Source organism: Coturnix japonica, chromosome 4, assembly GCF_001577835.2.
Source record: "Coturnix japonica isolate 7356 chromosome 4, Coturnix japonica 2.1, whole genome shotgun sequence".
NCBI lineage: Eukaryota > Metazoa > Chordata > Aves > Galliformes > Phasianidae > Coturnix > Coturnix japonica.
Window position 1 is genome coordinate 74,601,122 of NC_029519.1, and position 16,928 is coordinate 74,618,049.

General features: G+C 35.6%; 1 protein-coding gene across 4 annotated transcripts in view; it reads right to left on the bottom strand.

Moving 5' to 3' along the window:
• The window catches only part of HTT (huntingtin), a 68,779-nt gene that overhangs the window by 37,018 nt on the left and 14,833 nt on the right, over window positions 1–16,928 (bottom strand). For all 4 annotated transcript variants that reach the window (XR_001555253.2, XM_015862635.2, XM_015862634.2 and 1 more), the window contains 18 exons: window positions 15,000–15,123; window positions 14,617–14,735; window positions 14,030–14,141; window positions 12,831–12,971; window positions 11,701–11,859; window positions 11,517–11,614; window positions 9,832–9,971; window positions 9,259–9,322; window positions 8,795–8,895; window positions 7,911–8,057; window positions 7,123–7,243; window positions 6,885–6,961; window positions 4,531–4,682; window positions 3,130–3,332; window positions 2,308–2,434; window positions 1,738–1,865; window positions 875–985; window positions 280–357 (listed from right to left, as the gene is read on the bottom strand). Coding sequence is in view for 3 of the 4 variants with exons in the window: in XM_015862635.2 (XP_015718121.1) it covers window positions 280–357; window positions 875–985; window positions 1,738–1,865; window positions 2,308–2,434; window positions 3,130–3,332; window positions 4,531–4,682; window positions 6,885–6,961; window positions 7,123–7,243; window positions 7,911–8,057; window positions 8,795–8,895; window positions 9,259–9,322; window positions 9,832–9,971; window positions 11,517–11,614; window positions 11,701–11,859; window positions 12,831–12,971; window positions 14,030–14,141; window positions 14,617–14,735; window positions 15,000–15,123 (2,202 nt within the window). In the remaining variant the exon portion in view is untranslated. The remainder of the gene's footprint in view (window positions 1–279; window positions 358–874; window positions 986–1,737; window positions 1,866–2,307; window positions 2,435–3,129; window positions 3,333–4,530; window positions 4,683–6,884; window positions 6,962–7,122; window positions 7,244–7,910; window positions 8,058–8,794; window positions 8,896–9,258; window positions 9,323–9,831; window positions 9,972–11,516; window positions 11,615–11,700; window positions 11,860–12,830; window positions 12,972–14,029; window positions 14,142–14,616; window positions 14,736–14,999; window positions 15,124–16,928) is intronic.

Below are 16,928 nucleotides of genomic sequence, written 5' to 3' on the forward strand. Positions count from 1 at the left end.
CCTTGCTTTCCAGCTCTTCTGATATAGTCAAAAGGCTATAGAACACGTTTGGTAAGGTAGGAAACAAAACTTATTTTCTTAGAATTTAATAAGATATTCAAATTGGAAACAGCTCACGATGAAACTAAGCTATCCAGATGGCATCAAGTTTCAGAATAGATGATGAATATTTCTTCACATTGTCTCTCCCAAAAGTATGAAAGGCCATAATCAGAATTCAGCTGATAAGCACAGGACATCAGGTTAAGCCTTACAGTAACCACAAAGTTACCTCCTTACCTGCTGTACACAAACTGTTGCCATTGTTGGTTCTCTGTTGAAACATGATTTTAGATATCCCAGGATTTCTTCCACACACTAAAAGAAACAAAACAAAACAAAACAAAAAAAAAAACAGAAAAACAAGATAATTGTATTTTGCTTTATTATATAAAAGCACCAATATGAAAATCGGACAAAGCTTTGCTATTCTTGAAATACCACAATGCCCAACACCATAGTTAATGAAAATTTCAAGACACAAGAGAAGAAAGGAGAATGTTTGTCCTTCTCATATTTAATGTGAGTGTATTTAAGTACACAATATTGCTGCAGTAAGAATGACTTAAGTGAAACTATTTTGTTGAAGACAAAGAAAGAGAAAAAAATTCTCTACATGAAACAAAGGAAGTATAAATTTACTACAGTTTTCAGGAGCACCAACTTAATGCAGTAAATTTGCTTTAGTATTTTACCCAGAGTACACCACCTTCTTGGATTATTGTCTTTTACAACAATTTTAAAATCCATAATATGTGCTTCTTCCTGGTAAGAACAACAAATGGGACAATTTAACCGCAAATAAACATAAACAGAAACCAAACACATTTTATACCTTTCCAATGTCTTGAAGAGTGGCAAGTTCCAAGATTTGCGACAGAACATCTAAGGCAGACCGTAAGAAGCATCCAAACTTTTCATTAGTGTTCTGGAGATCCAAAGTAACCTGGTCACAAAAATAAAATCTTTTCTTAATAGTTATTGGACAAGGAGACAGAAATTGCAGAAAGAAACAGGTATTGACACAAAACAGTCTCCTAAAATTTCACTGTCATTCAATCAACACCACCGTAAGCTTAAACTCCCTTGTAAATTGTTGAAGGTAAAATTCGCCTAAAATAAGAACAGGATCTTTCATCTGGCAGTATTTGCAGTATCTGTGAAGGCCTACAACGTTGACAAATATTGGAGGGGCAACAAGGTATTTCTCAGAAACACAGTAGGTGCTTAAGTATATACCCCTCTGAAGTGCAGAAATCAAAATACTACACCTCCAGGGAATTCATCATTTATTATCCACACTAATGAAGAAAGCAATTTACCCATCCTGGAATAAACTGCTGAGAGACACTGTAATCCATATGGCACTGCAAAACAGTGAAAGATTGCTTAGTGTAAGTAATAGCAATGATGACAATGCTCATCAGGTTTTGGAGTTTGTTTTGTTTTAAAAGGTGGATTTATTGCTTACAAAATCAAGCAAATCAGACCCTCAATACTACATAAGATGTGGACAGTTTGAGCTTCTCAATGAATCCTGCTCCCCAGTTTAAGTCAGTTGAATCGGTTTTATCTGGCTTTGTAAACTTAGTAACAGAACACCTGGGAATACTACCTCAACAGAGCCAGAACTGTGTTAAAGGAAAATAAGAGTAACTGCTCAAGCATATTCTAATTCAATCAAATATCGTACAGTACCTTATAGTTAGCATGGGTTGCTTTCAAGACATCATATAACTTCAGATAGGATGGAAGATGATAAAAGCTTCCTATTGAAGATGATTTACTTGTTGGAACAGGACCACTAGCATCAGTTTGCCTAGTAGCTTAAAAATATATTATTTATTAACATAAAATACTTTGCTCATTACACACAATATAGTTTAACATATCTGATTTTTAAACAATATGTCCAAGTTAACAGCACTAATTTTTGGTCTGCCTGCATATTTGAAAACTGCAGAAAACAAATTGTACAACCAGAAACTTAGCAATCAAAAACTAAAAACAATGGGAAAAAGGATTCAGAAGTTGCTTGTAACTAAACAGTAATGTCACTTTTCATAGAAAACAAAGAAGTGCTCCCACCCACCAGTTGCTTTTCCTGCAATGCAATACTGAAAATAATTTGAACTTCTGAGAGTAAATTAGACAACCCTTCCATCTACAATTTAAGACAAGCTACTCAAATATTTCTACTCTCTAAGCTTCACTCATACACCTATTAAGCTTCCAACTTAATGTATCCATTTAAGTATGTATGCTTACCTGGACTAGTTTCACCACCTTTTTTAGGGCTCATTGGCACAGAAGCCTGCTCTACAGGCTCCCTCTCTTTCCCCTTTCTCCGAATTGGACTAAGAGAAGGTGGGTTTGTGAGAGAAGGTAATGTTGCCTAGAATAATAATAATAAAAAAAGCTTTATTAATTATGTATGCAAAAATAGTTTTTGTTCTTCTATACAAATATAAGCATATTCACACTTTAAGCCACCTTTTATTTGACTGTCGGTTTAATCAAAATGTCTCAACTTTTAGGTTTATGACATGTATTTCCTGTGTGAAAAGGAAGAACTTTAACACATTCCCTACTGTTCTTCTCAACTTTAGCACAAGCCAATCAGAAACAGAACTCAATGGTCAAAGGTTCTTTTGATCCCAGATAAAAGAATGTAAAAAACATAAAACTTACACATTTTTAAAACATTTAGAAATCACTAATCCTACTAACATTACCTCATAGTCACTAAGTCAGTCTCAAAACATAGGTACCTCAAAATAACAAACATCAAAAAATCTCATGACTCATTTCAGAAAGCAAAACATTTTCTGCAGGACATTCAGAAGACAAGAGTTAATGCTTGAGATACAGAAAAGGAGATCATTCACAAATAAACATTTCTTCAACCCCTGTATTTTCGAAAAGGGGGAGCGAGAGCAGCATGAAGTTCAGCAGCATACTGGTGTGAAATGACCACGCAAAGAAGGCAATCAGATAGTTGCCTCTGATAGCTCTAAAATTCCTATCCTCAAACAGTACTGAACTCAACAATATTTAAGTCATGCAATTTTATTTGTTTGTAATACGTACTTTCACTGCTGGGCCAGGAGCAACATCATCCATTACATGTGCACAAATATTAATGACCTTCAGCAGATGAGAAAAGAGCTGTTCTACCAAAGAAACAAGAGTTCGATCTGCCAGAGCTGGCCATGGTTCTTCCTGCTTTGCAGCTCCTTGGTTTGAATCTTCTTCAGCACTCCAAGGGTTCTTTAAACACTTGGGAGCACTTGCTGTAACAGGAATCAGATCAATTAAAAAAAAATAAATTTGAGAATTAAGAATGCTTATCATCTTTAAGAATGGATATTCAAATAGAAAAAGAGCTCTTTATATCCAGCTTGCAATAAATATACTGAATTTTCACCTCTGCGATTAGTGCAAATTTATAACTTTGAGGTAGTATCTAAATAGCTTGCCTTAGCTGAGAGTAGTGATATCCAAGCAAACAGAATTCCTCTTTATAAAATTTATAAAACCCACAACTTAAGCAGAGTTAGTAACACATATATGAATCTTAACTTGCTTCGGATTTATTTTCAAAGACTGTTTCACCTATAGAAACTCTTGCAGAACTTCAATGTTCTTACAAGAACACCTGAAAATGCTTAGCAAGCAGTTGAAGTACTTACCTATAAGTGATTAATGGAGCAAAAACGTTTCCTTTGTCTTTGCTATGCTGCTGCTTTCATAAATGCATACAGTGTGAATGCATACAGTCATTTAGCAATACAATCTGTAATTCTCTATAGTCCTAGACCTTTAGCCAACTATTCCCCACTCCCTACTCTTTCAACTGGCAATTACTCCACAGGATACTTGATATATTTTTGAGTGTCATTATTAGGGAATTATACCTTTGTTCTTAGAAGACATTTCCAATTTCTTAAGATATTCTGAAGACCAAAGTCTGTAATTTAAAACGTTGGCAACAACTGAAGGCTGGTATTGCTTGCAAATTTTTTAAGTGCACGCTATCTGATTGCTATTAATGAAGCAATAAGCAACTGCAAACCAGCCAAGAAAACCCTGTGAAATCCTCCAATATTTTCAGAAAATTACTCTAAACCCAAAAGTGCATAAAGCTCTTACAACACAAGAGAGGGCTTGAAAAAACAAGTAGAAATTTAAGCTTCTAGAACAAACAGAGGACTGGGAAGAGATAATGACTAGATACCAGTTACCATTTTGGTTTTCATGGATACAGAAATCAATCCATGCTTCTAGCTAGCAAATGAGGATGAAATTTAGCTGTTCAGAAGAAAAAAGCCTACTGTCTAGAAGTGTTTTAAACCTCACGGGTATGAAGTTCTATCCCTATTTTTTCTGCTCCATCTACCAAGAATTTTGCCCAAGAGGGAAAGATTAAGGTGTTCTGATCCTAATATTAAAAAAGTAACAGCATACTGCTATTTCTCTGCTCTGCCTTACCTGCAAGCAAGTTTCCAGTCAAAATCAAAGCATCCTGATGAGCAGAAAGGTCCAAAGGGAACCATGTTGATGAAAGAAGAGAGAGGACCATGCCAGCCATTCCAATAGTGCAGCCCTTCTGAGCATCATCTGAAGGACTCGGCTGGGAAACACTAGAGATACAATTTTGGAATGTCATGATTTCTTTTCTGAGAAGTCTCAGGAACACTGTTAAATTAAAACACTAAACTAAAAATAAAAAATAGAAAATCATTATTAAAGAACAACATATTTAACACTTGATTATGAGTTTCAAAAAGCATATACAGCAGAGACCTGAAAATATTTTTTTATTCTTGAAGAGTGTTTTATTTTTTTTATATTTATGAAAAAATAGCAAGTACCAGAGGTGCTAGTGACATCTACTGAACAACAGATGAATTCAGTGTTTCCTTGCTAACTGCTATAGTTTAGAACTATCTCCAGTTAAAAAGAATGAAAATATGCAAAGTAGGGACAGGAGATGTAAGGTATTGTATGAAAATATTTTTGCTACATAGCAAAGTAGGAAAAATTTAGGCAATTGTAATAATGACCCAGCCATCAACCCATCTCCACTGTGTCCATTAAACCATGTCACTCAGTGCCACATGAGCATATTTCTTTAGCACCTCCACAGGTGGTGACTCCACCACCTCCCTGGGCAGCCTGTTCCAACGCCTCACCAGTCTTTCTGAGAAGAAATTTTCCCTGATATCCAAACTGAACCTCCCCTGGAGCAACTTAAAATCATTTCCTCTTGTCCTACCACTTTTACCCATGAGAAAAGACTGACTCTCACCTCATTACAACCTCCTTATCAGGTACTAACGGAGTGCAGAGTGCGGTAACATCATCCCTGAGCCTCCTTTTCTCAAAACAAAACAAACCCATTTCCCTTAGCTGCTCCTCATAAGACACACTCCAAACCCTTTACTACCTTCACTGATCTTTGGACACACTTCAGAGCCTCAATGTCTTTCTTTGTGTAGTGAGGAGCCCAAAACTGAACACAGTACTCAAGGTGTGGCCTTCCCCATGCAGAGTACAGAGGGACCATCACTCTCCCTGTCCTGCTGGCTGCACTATTAGGCTTCTTAGCCACCTGGAAACACTGCAGGCTCATGTTCAACCAGCTGTCAACAAGTATTCTCAGATCCTTTTCTGCTGTGCAGCTTTCCTGCCACTTGGGCCCACGCCTGTAGCACTGCATGGGGTTACGACCACAGTGCAGGATCCAGAAAATGAAACATTTAGACCTGTACAATACTAGAATACATACAGTTAAAAATCATAAATTACAGAATGCTGTATTTTATATAGGAATGCAGAAGTTCCAATGGCTGTTAATCCACAGGAATGTCAATGTTTCAAGACAGAAAAGAATTTTGGTAAAATTCTCGTGTTTCACATAAGAAGTTCAAATTTGCAATCTTATTTTCCAGTATGAAAAACACATCGTGCAACAAAAATAAAATCCAAATTAATATGAACATGGGCTCAAAATTTGTAAAGTAAGGATCAGAACAAAGGGTAAAGGTTATGTCACTGCATCATCTGTGAATGCTTGGTGTATCTTAAATATAACTTCTTTTTTTAAGCTATTTAGAACAGAAAATGTTGTTGCAACCCTGCAAGAATAAGGCAGGAATATTCAAAACACAGCAAACTAGGTTAGAAGTAGAAAGGATAAAGGATAGAATGCTAAAAATTGGCTCTAAGCAGCTTGGATGAGAAATATTAACAATACCCACGGAGACATACACTATTAAATAACCAACCCTGCTCCTAAAAGCACTGTGCATTAATTTTACTTCTGAGTTAAGTACTGATAACATACTAATTTATTTCACTTGTTATAACACTTCACAAAACTAGATCCACAGTCTAGTCATCTAAGACAAAAGACATCTTGTAGAGCACACGCCAAACATGCCACACTTATACCCAGAATGGGAATGGGAAGAAAAGACTTGATGACAAGCAAAGGGAGTATTATTGAAAAATTTTAAAAAATTGTAATAAAGCTTCAGGATACTAAGAGCTAAATAAGAGTAGAAATGCCTTTTGAGAGTCATACAAAGAAATGCAAAACATCTTTTTAGCAAGTATGCATACTAACCTAAATAGGAATGTACTATAAGCTACTGAAGAAATACTTGTATATATACTTGTCCTGGTCTCAGCTGGGATAGGTAACAGTGAACAACTTCATACAGAAGAGCAGCTTAGCTTAACAGTAAGTATCTAAATGGGAACATCTGATACCCAAGTGAGAGCACTATGCTTTCATACACATTAATTTTAGAAGCATGGATACTGGATGAAGAACATACCCACAGTGCCATCCCACAGTCCATGTGCAGACTGGAAAGGTTGTGGAGAGAAGACACAAAGCTTCACAGCAGCCAAACTGAAAAGTCAAAACCAAGCATGAATCAGTTTCATCACTGGAAGTGTCAGCAACAACAAAATACCTCAAAAGTGAGAATTAAATATATTGTTATTGTCACCATAGCAAAGCTGCAGATACATATACACAGGTCAACTGCTATAGGAACTAAGAAAACTCACCGTAAGTGATCTTGTAGTGGATATTGTCAATGCATGGGAAACTGCAGCAACAACTCTTGAAAGATTGTTTTCCATAGTGACATCTGTTGGATTTTGCAGCATATTGTAACCTCTATATGTTCTGAAATAAAAATATTTATAGTACTAAAACATGTACTTAAAGCTCAAAAGTACTTCAATGGAAAATGATCATGGCCCAAGTTACTACTACAGATTTTATGGACAGCTTGTTCAAGTGTATTAAGAAATACAAAGCATGAGAACATTCTAAATACCAGCTTATTCAATTTTCATATTTAGTTTACTGACCAAATTTCTTTGTTAGCAAACAGAAACACTACACCAACTCAGCATTTAACTAGGTTTTCCAGAAATCATCACCAGTTTGGCATAAATCTCTGCTTTTTTTCACACCCATCAACATTTCTGCATGCTCACACACCACTGTAGAGAATGTACATCTCACAAAACTCTGCTGTTTCAAAAACACAACACTGTTACATGAACAAGATTATATATTGAAAAGGCACATAGTTGAGAACTTCTACAACTGACAGAAGTCACTTCATGTTTAGAGCTATAAGCCCTGATTAACATACCTGAAGAACACAATTAGCTGGTAACATTGCACTTACACTGCAACTTAATGGACAAATAGTGACCTAAAACTACCACAGGTACTCCTACAAATTGAGTCAAGAATACATAAGCAGGATTTAAATACGGTTATAGGCATTATTAATTGAAACGTATCTACATTTTAAAGCGAGACAAGCCATGCAACATACCTAGTGATAGTGCTCACTGCAAAGTGAGATGGAGGCTGTGTTTCATGCATTAGCAGTTTCAGGTAGACGCTGCTTTGGTCCCTTGCTACTGCCACAACTGGATCAGCTTGTCCTTGATCACAGTTATAAAACAGCTTTGGAACAAGCCTTGACAGGATTGCCCAGAAGAAAAATATTTAGGAATTATGTAATACACAATTCAGAAAGCTGCACATCCTAATCAAACTAAATTAAAATAGTAAAACTCACAGTGGACTGTTACACTGAATTCATCTTTACACAACTGGTTTCTACTGTGATTAAATAAAGAAAATAAGCACTCTACACATATGGTAGCTCAAAAATATGTATGTCTTAGATAGGATCTCTACGTATACACATTATAACAGCCACTTCTCTAAAGTATGTCTCTGTCAGCATTCTTGAATTGAATACATCAACTACCAACTAATTGCTACTGTTTGGTGCCTCTGGACAGTAACTGCAGCTGTAGCATACAGACAGCAGCCACCTTTAACAAGTTTGGCTACATTACTACAATCAAAGAGCATGACAATTTTTAAATATGCTACAAAGAAACAATGTTTGGAAGTCAGGATGACCCAAAAGTCTGCCAACTACCGTGAGGATACTAAACAAATCACTCCTCCAAAGTTATAAGCAGAAAATTAGAAGGTGATCCCAAAATGTAATAGATAAACATAACTGTAATGCTAATAAAAGCAAAACAAACTCATCTGATAATTTAGAATGATGCATGCTCCAGATATAACAAAGTTGCATTTGTCTCTTATGGCTTCCTTAAATATAAACATAACACTATGAGGTTATTTTATGTCCACAACAAAAAAGTTCAGAAACTGTTTTCTGAGATAAATACATACCTCATTAATGAAGCTGCAGCAACATGTCGTACTCTTGGATCTTCATCTCCAAGCAAACAGATTACAACATCATTGAGCACTCTCTCCTGAAGTTTTAGTAGCTATAAAACAGTAGTGAAGTAAATTGAACACTTCCAGCATTTCACCAGAATGTTAAAAGAGCAACAGCAAGATTTGTCATACAAGTCTGTGCAATAATCTTTACACTAAATTGCAAAAATAATTCAGAAATGCAGAAAGGTTTTTTACTTTAAAAACAAGTATAACCAAAAACAGATCTGAGAACACAAAGATATTTGTATCTATGTAATAGAGTATCTTTCCAATTGCAGTGTCAGAACACAAGTCTAACGCGTACAAAACATTTACCGCTCAGTGTTGATAAAATTTAAACATGAAATACCAAAACTGCACTGGTATTTTAATTGAGAAACAAATACATACTGATTGAATAATTTACTTACACCAGTATAATGATGAACACCTCTGTGCAAGCTGTCAGTTTTTCCTTCCAAAAAGCTGACTAGCCTAAGATAAAAATCAATTTAAGATGTATTAGCTAACATTACAGGTTGTTACTCTATCTTCAGTGCTATGGGTATTTTATTTATATGCATTTTGTTTATATTGAAAAAAACAGCTGCAGAGAAAACCCAAAAAGTAAACACTTGGTTGGCTTTAGAAAAGGCAGGTTACTTGCTGAACTACTATCTGGCCAGTGTAACAGAAGAATTACATTTCCTTATTAAAAACCTTTATTAACCCTACACAATTGTACCAGACAAAGCAAAGATGGTAACACATTCCAAACTTAACTGTTAAAAGATAACTTTAGTTAAACAGATTAAGCTAAAATCTCCTATGCAGTATTATTGGTCCCAGGAACTTGACACATATTTGTTACACAAATGATCGATCTGAGCCAGTTTTATGGAACTCATAAATTTTTCAGAAGGAAAAGCTCTCCATTATGGTTCCAGCATCCTATGTACAGAATCTTTGTTGTTACAATGTTCATGGAAAATATAAACGCTTACCGAAAATCCACCTCTGCAAGTGTTTCCAGAAGTTCTGTCCTCACTAGCCAGTATGAGCTATTCTTCAGCGTAAGGAGGTCAACAATTAATTGCAAACCTAGTTCACTGTAACTGCTACTACACAAGCTCATGATGCAGTGCTAAAAAGGAAAAACAACTTTCAGTTATACTATAGAAAAGTTCTTCTAAATTCATGTATGCTTGACTACCAACATCTGTTTTATTTAAAATATGTGGAAAAGTTATTGCTTAAGAGCTAGAAGAAAAAGCACCAGCGGTAGCTACTTTGGAAGGCTAAGCCTATGAAAACTTCTAAAACCTGCTGCTGAATTTAAGCTCCAGAGAAGAACCCAAGCCTCAGAGGACAACCATCCAAATAACAAGTGAGGTTATGAACACATGCATCATATTACTATCTGTTAAAGAATAACCTCAGATAGTTTCCTCAGGATATATTTACATACCTGGTTCTGATTTCTAGATGTTGAAGAAGTCACACTTCATTTTAATGACTGCTCAGCAATATGAACAACGTGTGACTTTTTCCCCAAAGTTACAGAACTTTGTAGCTCTGCTACACAGAGGCTCGAATCCCGGGGGCTGGACTCGATGATCTCTAAGGTCCCTTCCAACCCGCACGAAACTATGAAACTATGAAACTATGAAACTTTAAAAAGTCTCATTTTACTACAGCATACTTTCTCATTTGAGGATTAGCCACTCAAAATGCTTCTCAACGTTTCTGATGAAAGGTATGTAGTCAGACTACACTATGTACTGAGAGTAAAAAGTCATAACTGACTGCTAGCGCCAGTTGTCTGAATTGAGCAATACCTACTGGTCTTCTAAAATCAAACTAAATCACAAATCAAATCACTACACGTAAATAATGAGATCATGAAACAGTTAGTTAAAGGGATAGCACTATTCCATAGTTGAAAAACCTCTCAGATGCGCCACAGAGTCCCCTTATCTCATGAAATCATTTCATCCACCAAATAAACACACTGCACTAAAAGCCACACTTTGTCTCACTGACCCCTAAGCTGGAATACAGTCACACAGTGCCTTTCCCTGGTGTATTAATTTCCCTTGGTCTTTATTTTGTCCTCATTTTCCTATTTTTTGCAGTATTTTTGGAAAATTCCTCAAGGAAATATCACTTTGCTTTTTAACAAGAAAATTTGCACCAATTTTATTACAGAAATAAAATTCTCATGCTGTAACTTGAACTCATAAATTCAGCTATCATTTCTATTTTAACAATTGCCTGAAAGATCATTCACCCATTTTACAGCAATTATTTTTCTAAGAACTCAGTTTAAATTTTTAATTATATCAGAAAGCAATCATTATTTCACTTGTCATTATTCTCATTTCTTCTTTGATTTCCAAATAGAGAATAATCCAGTTGATAGACATTCATACTTCCCTGCCAAGCCTAGATAATCTTTATACTTAACACGCTCACCCTACTGTTGATTAACTTAACATTACAGCTCATACCTGTACATTTAACATTACTCAAGATATTGTCTTCACATTATACTGCTACACGATCTACCAACATTATTATTTTCTATCTGTTTGTTCCTGCATACACCTGAGAACAGTGGATCCCAGACAGTGAATAATGTCCCTGTGATCTGCATTGTACTGTGAATAGATAATTTACTTCTGCTTACCCTCACAGCTGTACAAGCCAGCTTGCATGTAACAGAGGACTCATCTTTCAGTGTTTTCTGTAATAGAGGTATGCAGTCTACCAAGGAAAAGAGATTTCCTAAGAAAAAAGAATTCAGAATAATGAAACAAAAGGATATTTTGGTTACAGAAAAGAAGAGATACACTTAAAAAAAAAATTGTTACCTGTTGAGCTTCTGACATTTACAAGCCATTTCTCCACATCAAAGCGTGATTTGAGTAGAATAGAATTGATGATCGTTCCACAGAGAATAGCAGTAGCTCCTCTAATCTGGGGATCTCCATGGTCAATATAGTTCAGAATATCTGATACATACTGCTCCTCTAGGAAAACAATTTACAACTACTTTATTTTAAAGACACTTCTCTTAGACTCATATGATCCCTAAAAATGTTTCAGTACTGACCACATACATCAACACCAGCATGTCTCCTCAGTGAGCCTTTCTTTGGTCTAACTTACACAGATCTCTTCAACATATTAAACATATTAATCACACCACTCATCCCAACTACTGTATCTAAAAATTACTGATCAGTCATATCAGAAAATCATAGATTGGCTTGGGTGGAACCTTAAGGCCCATCCAGTTCCAATTGCCCTAGACAGGGTTGCCACCCACTAGATCAGGCCACCCAGGGCCCACCTGTCCAACCTGGTCTTGAACACCTCCCAGGATGGGGCATCCACAACTTCTCTGTGCAGCCCATGCCAGTGCTTGACCACCCCATGAGTAAAAAATTCCTCCTAATAGCTAATCTAAATCTGATGTTGTATTGCAATCAAGACCAAAATGCTCTGGGGAATCTAAGAAAATGTTTTGGTCAATACCCCAGTTTTACCACTATCGGCATGAAAACAGCTGAATCATCCAATTCTGTACTGACTACACTGTATCATTTTTAAGATTATATTTTAATTCATAAAAACGAATAATGAAATAATCTATAAATTAAAATGAAATAAATTAGAAGAAGACATGCAAGAAATAAACAGCTTCTATGTAGCAGTTGTGTTAAACTAACTTTTACTAGTCTGAAACAGTGCAGTTCTTCCACTCCCATGAAAAGAATGAATAATAATCTCACATTAGGCACTGACGTGGAAACTGTGTGTTATTTTCAATAAAACTATTTCCAGTGGCTCTGCAACAGACACCGTTAGCACAGTGAATTAGTACAAACTGATGCAACATCTGGATTTAAAGAGTTTTCAGTATTGAAGCTGCTTTGTTCTTTTGAAAACCCATATATATTATAACATATTATTTAAAAAGATCTGAATCACAACATACCATAGTCTTCTCCCATTGCTTCAAGGGGTGTTTTATACAGTTTGCTGAAGAAAGACTCAGGATGAAGGGCAACAGCTGCTCCAACACAACTTACTGCCAAGGCTTTTACACTGACTCTCACATCTCTATCTGGAACTAAAGCTAATAAAAGGAAAATAAAATATTGAAAATCTTCCTAAATTGTTTTTTAAATTAATTAGTAACTCTCTGTAATACAAATAGCTTATAGTCTGAATAAAACAGAAAAAGATATTGAGGCCAGAGCAAGTACTTCCAGCTTATCAGTGGTAGTGGACATTTATTTATTTATTTTGGTGGGTGGGAAGAAGAGGGTAAAATAAATAATGACAGTAATCCCCCACTTCCAGTTCACTTCCTTCAGTGCTGAGAATGCAGCTGCTATGCTGCCTTTCCAGGAATAGTACATTAGCAGAGCAATTAACAACTAATAGGTTAGAAATAGAACAAGGAGACCTGAGATGCTCACTTTAGTCATAACGACACAAAAACATGTACCTGTGACAGACTTCCCAGTGAAGAAACTAAAACAAGTGCATGTATCATAAAAAACCTTAACTCAATTATCTGCTTTCTTATACCGAAATAATTTAATTCCTGGAGGTACATTTCCCAAGCATAAGTAGGGACAATCACCTTACTAACTTGGAGTATATTTTAAAAAACAAACATCACTGAATGGAAGCACAGCTAACAGGTAAAGCTAAATAAAGATACTACGTGTCTTGGTTTACGTATCACCAATTAGGCAATATAAACAAACTACTGTAAAAATATTAGAACTGTGGTCTTCTAAACTTGTTCTTAGGAGTTTCTGCAGAATGAACTTTGACTGTTTAGCTTTTAGGTATTAATATTTTTGAGACAAAAAACTGAGCACTTAACTAACAACTGAAAACCCATACTGATTATTAGGCTGGTTTTCCAAGTCCGCACAACCTATAAACTGATGGTCCCACAGAAAGGTGCAAAGATGCAATAGCCCCTTACGTTTATTTATCAAGAGTTTACAAACAGTAGATATAATTAAGTATTAAGACAAGAAAATTACAGCAACACTTTGTACGTCAAATCATTCAAAATGGGACTCACTATAAAAACTGCATAAGTGTTTCTAGGTTTCTCTGCTGTCTAGATGAACATCTGCATCAGAACCATTATGAGACTGAAGAGAAAATTACCTCCTTTCTCCCCAGTAAGCAGAAAAGAGGCTGACAGAAGTCTGACACAGTGTACTAAGGGCGCAGAATTTCCATCGGTGTAGTGACCTATGTCTCCTTTTACCCTGGAGGGCTAACAAAAACAAATCACAAGATTTATGGAGATAGAAATCAATTTTTGATTTACATAAAACATTAAGCACAACTTGATTTAGAAGTACTGCACACTCACAAAATTTCAGAGGTTAAAATATGAAATACATTTTTTACATATTCCAAAATAAGCTCTTTAAACTTAATGCTTTCAAGAAGCTTGTCTCAAGAATCAGAGTTTAACATAGTTTAATTATAGAAATAATAAATTATAGAAATTACTCAAGACTTGTTGTGTATATCTGGAGGAGTTTGATAAAACTACTTTTTGACACCATACAATGATCTTTGTATGACAATGAAACTCAGATTTATTATTTAATGTTTTTTGCTTTGACTTATAATGAAGCATCCTATATGTACAAGCTACCCATGCTCATCGCCGATTTACACAATCACAAACTTTTTTTTTTAACCTTAGTTGCTTTATACTTTAAACAAGATCACTTTCTCACCTTATTTTCATGATCAATAGGTTCCACTGCATCTTCTTTTGATGGAAATCTATCAACACTGCTATCAGAAGGCTGCCTACTATGGCTCATGGTTTTCAACAGGTGAGGCTGCTGAAGAGCTTTAGAAAAAAAGGCAATTCATAAAATACCATTTTAGATGCAAATTAAAAGCACCTGGAATGAACTTCATTATAAAACATGAAAAATAAATTAGCAATGATCAAAACAAGTTATTCACTAGAAGCATGAGAAGTTCATTTTGATCTAGTTGTTCATTTTTCACATTCATTTCAGTGAATGCAAAAACAACAGATTCACCTGTAACATCTACCCCAAAGATGTTTCTATCTTTTCTTTTTTTCCCCCTTTATTTATCAACATACCAATAGAAGAACTTCTGAAAGACTCTGATGAATCATCCTGGAGAATATTTGCAGCTTCATCTTCCTCATCCTGCAGCTGTCCAATTTGCATTCCAGAATACTGTCCTTCAGCACCATCCAAAACCTACAGAGTATAAAGATAGGACTTATAATAACTTAGCTTAACACACAGTAACAATGTTTAAACATGCAGTGTTAGTAATCTAGAAATAATCTGAAAGCAAATGTGAGCCTCATACGTTAGTGTACAGCTGCGTGCAGGCCCCAGAGCAGCTCAAATGTTGGAGGAGGGAGGGGAGCTACAACAGAATCATTGCATCTTATAGTCTTCCAGTCAAGTCAAGAACTTGGATGTTAGCACTGAGAAGGCTGAACATGTAAGCGAGTTACTTTATCCACAGCCCTGTCTCCTTATTTTAAACACAGTTGTCCCTCTAACTTACTAGTTACAAACCACAACTAACAGCTTCACTGTCACAATCTGACCTTGCACCATGCTGCCAAACTCTCCATAACCTCTCTTGTCTTGAATACACAAAAATCAAACTGAGGATACAAAGTGTAGAGAAAACTAAACAAAAGAAAGACAAGCGAGTCTGAATATATATCTATTCCCTCATTCTAAATCAGAGTGCCAAAACTGACACATTTGAAAAGGATTTTAATCCTTTATACCAGTGCAGTTTATAGACAGCAGGTATTTGAGGAAAGTAATCACAAGAGCCAAAAAATTTAAAAACATAACAGAAGACAGTAAAAAGAAGATAAAAAAAAACCAATATGCTTCTTTGGTTACTTCCTGATCTTACAAGCTCCAGGAAATCATTAATTAAAAGGCCCACATGTAGGTAAAAGGGATGCCACTAAAGTCTGTCAGTCAGGTAAAAAAAACACACACACATATATATATGTGTATTTGTCATTACAGTTATTAAATCATACACAAAGTGACATATAAAGCAGTGGAAAGAATCTGCAAGATGCACAAGTTGTCAACTAATCAACAAATCTAACTTGCCAATGGATGTCTGCTCACTTTGGCATCTGCACTGCCTAAATTTCATCCCAAGTGCAATTATCATCACTCTTTTGGATCTTGTACACTCACATTTGCAGGAATATTTGCTTGTCTAAACTGTAAACTTACTATTTTTTTAGGTATTAGACCACTACACTTACGATGCTGCCTGTAAACCTAAGACAAAGGTTTGGAAACTTGAGGGGGAGAACTCACAGCCCGGAAGAAATTTCAAGTTATCCCCCTAATGCATTTTCTTCTCTAGCTTCAAATAGTTATATATTTTTTTTAATTTACAACCTCATAATGCACTTGCCTAACAGAGAGCTTAATTTCATACCATAGCTATATTTTATGCATACTTCAGCTGTTTATTAGATTCTTAACTGCTTCACTAGTAAATCATGCAACATACATCTAGTATAGGAGAAATTTTTAAGATAGAATAAAAATGTGTTGTGTTGTCAAGTGAAAAAGCAGAAGCAGAAAACAATATGAAGCATTAGGTTCCAAAAATAGTCCTCTAGCATTCCAAATTCTGTTCACCCTTTAACACTTCCGTTAGTCCTTCTGCACCAAAACAATTATTAATGTATCTATATAAATTGAAGGTTAAGAGAACATATTTATATCAGGCCTTTAATGTTCACATTCTTCCAATGAGTGGAAAACTGTTGATGCTTGTCTTCATATGACCTATACACTGAACAGATTGCTGATATTTTAACTTTTAATTATAGCTGAATTGAAAGTGTTAAAAGGAGGTCAAGCTCTCCAAAAAGGGTGTGAGCTGCTGACCTTTCCACTGTTATTAGTTGAAGATGGAAAAGTAGAAGACGAATAAGTAGAGGAATCCAAGTCTGGGCCCTCCAGGGAAGAGCTCTGAGATATGTCAGGACCCTCAGTAGAAG